The sequence below is a fragment of the Papilio xuthus genome, unplaced genomic scaffold (assembly GCF_000836235.2).
Source record: "Papilio xuthus unplaced genomic scaffold, Pxut_1.1 DF825946.1, whole genome shotgun sequence".
NCBI classification, from domain to species: domain Eukaryota; kingdom Metazoa; phylum Arthropoda; class Insecta; order Lepidoptera; family Papilionidae; genus Papilio; species Papilio xuthus.
The window spans coordinates 13,759,112-13,763,770 of NW_013532703.1; the positions used below are offsets into that span (position 1 = coordinate 13,759,112).

The window sequence follows — 4,659 nt, forward strand, 5'->3', positions numbered from 1 at the left end:
CTTCCTAAGTAAATTGACTTATAGTGGTTATAAAATCCGATGACTAGGTGCTCAGTCTTATACCTTCAACCGCGCATTGCAGTTTCAAAATCACAAATTTCCTTTTTAAATTATTAAGTTTTTTTTTATCTATGTGCAAATATATCGTTTATCGAAGCATTATAATGGCGATAGGAATAATGTATTTCTGTAAAGAAAAAGAAATGATTCGACATTTGCCCACCATAAACTATATTGACTTTAACCATTTTATTGAACTAATTTGGCTCATAAATTGTAAGAGAATAGTTTAATAAATTTAAGAATACCTCTGAAGTAGAATGTAACTCTTTTTCATATTTTACATTCTTAATACATATATTTTCCCTAAAATGATTTTAATGTAGTTTACAACAAATGTTAATACTTTCTAATATAAGTTTGTCGTTCAAACATATATCCATTTCACATTCGAATTGTTTTAAAAAAGAGCAACGAAGAATTCATTACACAATCGATCGAAGTCATCAATTAACACAAATGTTTACAAACAAAACAAATAAACAAGTCGCATTCTCAATAATTTGTATTCAATCAGTGGCAGCGCTACGATAGACTCGCACTCATTGTGTCGTGCGAACATCATCATCAGCCGAGCCAAATAAAGTAATAAGATAATAATTATTTAGAAGTGGCGAAATGATTACTAAATACAAACTGCTTTTAAATACGACAAAAGCTACTCGAAGCGATTAAGTGTTGAAATTTTTTCATCACAATGGTAAACGGTAATTACGTGTTGTACGGCGACAGGCCGTCGTCAGAGTCCGAAATTGTCGAGGATCATGTACACGCGCGCGCTGCCGATAAGAAAACCAAGAGGAAACCGAACAGAACCGCCAACGAACTGCAGTACTCCTTGAACCTCGCGCAACTCGACAACGAGACGGATTCAGTCAAGTATGAGAAGAAAGTAAAGGAGCCGAGATTACTCCGCTACGTGCCGACTACGGACGTAGAGGAGCACTTTGTTAGTGAAAAGTTTGAAACCTATGATTTGAAAGCCACTGAGGAGCCACCTCGTCGGTACGCTTTCACGAAGAAACCTAAGAACCCAGCAGACGGATCGGTTAATTATGCTTACTCTAGATCGAGCAGCAGCTGCAGCTCTCCCAATGGAAATTTGCCGACCATATCCGAGCACGGGGAACAGTTTAGTACGTATCGTATCCGCTCCATCCGGACGCCGACTGACGAAGAAGTTACTCACGCATACGAAACGAAACTCGACAAATATTTCTCCAGGCCGCGAGAAGTGAAGACGTTCGTGGCCAAGGTAAGTTTGAGTACCTAACGGTATTTTACGGCAGTAGCAATGTGAATGTAAAATCTTTCAACTACTTAAAATAAGTAACTTTAATTTCATGCAATCTAGGAACTGTTTGTCGATAGTTCAGTAGTTAAAAGCTAAGTGACGTCATTACACGAAGAAATGATCCTGATATGTCACAAATCTTAATTTTTTGGATATTTACGATTCACAATAACGTATGACGTGTGCTTTACGTTTCCTTTTTACGGGTACGCGTACAATCAGACATGTGGGTTACGAATATTTTTTACAAAGACCTTATTCAACTCATCCCAAATTTGGGTAATCAATTTAAGAACACTCAAAAAGTTGTTAATAATATTTCGTGGTATATAATTTTAATTAAAATAAAAGTGCCATAAAGGGGTTATGAGAAAGTAAGAGATGTATATAATTATTGTCCTGTCAAATTATTTTTTCCTTTCTAGTAATATTCATAATTACTACCGACATTCAATATTATTTATAGGTTTCCTAAAACGGAAGGCAGATTTTTTATACATTTCTTTGACCTCTCTCTCACGAATTCTTCGTATAGTTTATTTAATGATTTAATATTCTATTACATACTTTAATATCATGATTAATTATTAAGAACTTGATTATGTAAATAATAGATTCCATTTGAATGGATTCTTTTAAACTAAGGTCGTATAAAATAAAGAAGTGCGTTATTTGACCTTTTGTAACATAAACCATTAATTATTAAATCTTAAATGAGCTTCACTTGTAACGAGAATGTTAATTATGGTTGTAGTGAAGTTTAGTGCGTGTCCATGCTTAGTCGTGTTTCATTTATCAAATAAACTAGATATTGGTTCATCGTTTTAATACGTATCGGACAGGTTGCGTTATAATCATGACAATATTCAGAAAAAAATACGTTTTTGGGAAAATGGTACGTATACCTTTGTGTGTTTTTTTTACTTTTAAGTAATACCAACAAGGAAAAAATATAATAACCATAAAAGAAAATCAGCCAAGCTTATCAAAAAAATAAGCATAAAAAACTATACTAAAAAACTAGTATATATATAATATTTTGTATTATAACTAGCTCTAGGGATTAAAAATAGATGTTGACCGATTCTCAGACCTACTCAATATGCTCACAAAATTTCATGAGAATCGGTCAAGCCGTTTCAGAGGAGCATGGGACCGAAAATTGTGACACGAGATTTTTTTATATAAGATTATTCTGCCCAGTTTAATTAGCAAACGATCACAAAATTCTAACCAGCAATTTTTATGCTATCGCTACCAATTTAGTCTCATCATCAATCAAGAATTTTGAATTATAATTGGATCTTATAGAATGTTTACTATTGCTGATCCGGCCAAACATTTTTCTCCAGGATGCAAGCAAGGATTAAAACAAACTAGTGAATTAGCAATGACTTTGAGATGTTAACACTTTAACATTGTTACAGGGCTCACATCCCGACAGCTTGTACCGTGTTCCGGTGGGCAGTGGCGTGACAAGCAGTAAGGTAGTGCGAGTGCTACGCATCCTACGATGGCCAGTTGCTCTCTTCAGCGTCTGTATTGCTCTGGCTATCTTCGTGTACTTCCTTATGCCAGGTAAGTTTTATAACCATGTAATACTTTAGTGTTTTGTAGATACAGGATGTGTATTAATCATTTTCTTTTTTATAATGGTGTTGTAAATATTTTAAAATTATTAATTTCATGCGAATATAATAGTTTTAATACAAATATTTCTAAGAACTACTTAATAAACTACACTAATAATTAATAGTATAATAAAATCAAAGTTATTAAATCTTCCTCATTTCAACTAGACGTAGTTTTGTAAAATGCTACAAAGATTGTTGTAATCCGTTATTAATTGTCTCCTTTACAAAAAATAAAAAGCTCAGGATATTTACATTCCATATTTTACAATTCATTTATCAATGCAATCGCTTTTCGTTGCTTTCACCTTTTGTGACACCTGTTTTTAAATTAAACTCTTCAACTGATTTCTTTTAAAATAAATGCCAGTCGACATCGCGACATCGTTGTTGTTACGAAAATTGTTAATTACAAAGATGGTGCCGAAGTTTCAACGTTAATAATAAAAGTAACTCCTTTCCAACTTGTGTAGATTCGATGCTAAGATACGGTACGTAATTATTATTACGTGGTAACTATGTTATTTTTTATTTTCTTTAAGATCAATAGATGAGGCCGGAAATAAAAAGAATTGAAAGAGTTATGAAATCATTAAATTTTTCATGTTATTCGAATATTATGTGTCCAAATAAAATGATAATAGAGAGCGTCGATGGCTCAGTGGTCAAGCACTTGACTTGCAATCTGCAAGGGTTTTATCCTGGGTTCGAATCCCGCCATGTACCAATGTGTTTTTCGATTTACGATTTACATATGTACATTTATCCGACGTTCTTACGGTGAAGGAAAACATCGTGATGCAACCTGCACATATCTGAGAAGAAATTCAAAGACATGTGTGAAGTCAACCAACCCGCACTGGGCCAGCGTGGTTGACTATAGCCTAATCACCCTTAACTTAGGGTAGGCTCCGAGCTCCTCGGTGGGGACGTATAGTGAGCTGATGATGAAATAAAATGATATGAAATGAAATGTGACTACTCAAATATGGAAACCTCCATTATGTCAATTTGAGTTTAAAAGATTTTACTCGAAAAAGCTTAATAAAATCAACTTTCTCACAACATTATTATGTCAGCCAGTTTAATCAAAAGTTATGTTCTACGAGATTACTGTCATAACAAGCTTTTTGTGCAGAATTATAAATATGAAATGTGGCGATGGCGTGTTAGGTGGTAAAGGTCATGGCTGACGAAACGTCTGTTGCGTCACCACAACTGACTTCCGTTTGCAACAGTAATAAGTTTGCTGATTAGTCCATCGTGTTGAGCAAATAAAGCACAAATTTGAATCAAGCAATATCCTCGCTTAGATTATCTGGTTTACCTGATAAAAATACAAGAACAAAACTGCATAACTATCACTGTAATGGCTATAATCTTCATGTCCTTTTATGGTATGGTCGATTACATATTTAATTACGAAGAAATTTGCATAAAGCAACACTAAAAAAGGGCATTACAAGGTATAAAAATCGCCAATTACCAAACATTCACAACGATTGTAACTTTCAAAAACAGATAATCCGTTTCGTAATCTTTTATTTTGCTACATAATAAAAGTAATATCAAAATACTCGTAAAATGTTCCATCTTTTAACGTGTTTTAATTCGCTTTCCTTATGAACACGCAAAGGGTTATCTTAATGGCGGCACTAAATTATTCAGAATTTC

General features: G+C 33.8%; 1 protein-coding gene across 1 annotated transcript; it reads left to right on the forward strand.

The window, feature by feature from the left end:
* The first annotated feature begins 498 nt into the window (after window positions 1-498).
* LOC106123903 (uncharacterized) lies at window positions 499-2,961 on the forward strand. The gene is made up of 2 exons (XM_013320317.1): window positions 499-1,315; window positions 2,782-2,961. The coding sequence occupies exons 1-2, from the start codon at window positions 758-760 to the stop codon at window positions 2,959-2,961; spliced, it is 738 nt and encodes a 245-aa protein (XP_013175771.1). The 5' UTR covers window positions 499-757.
* The last annotated feature ends 1,698 nt before the right edge of the window (window positions 2,962-4,659 follow it).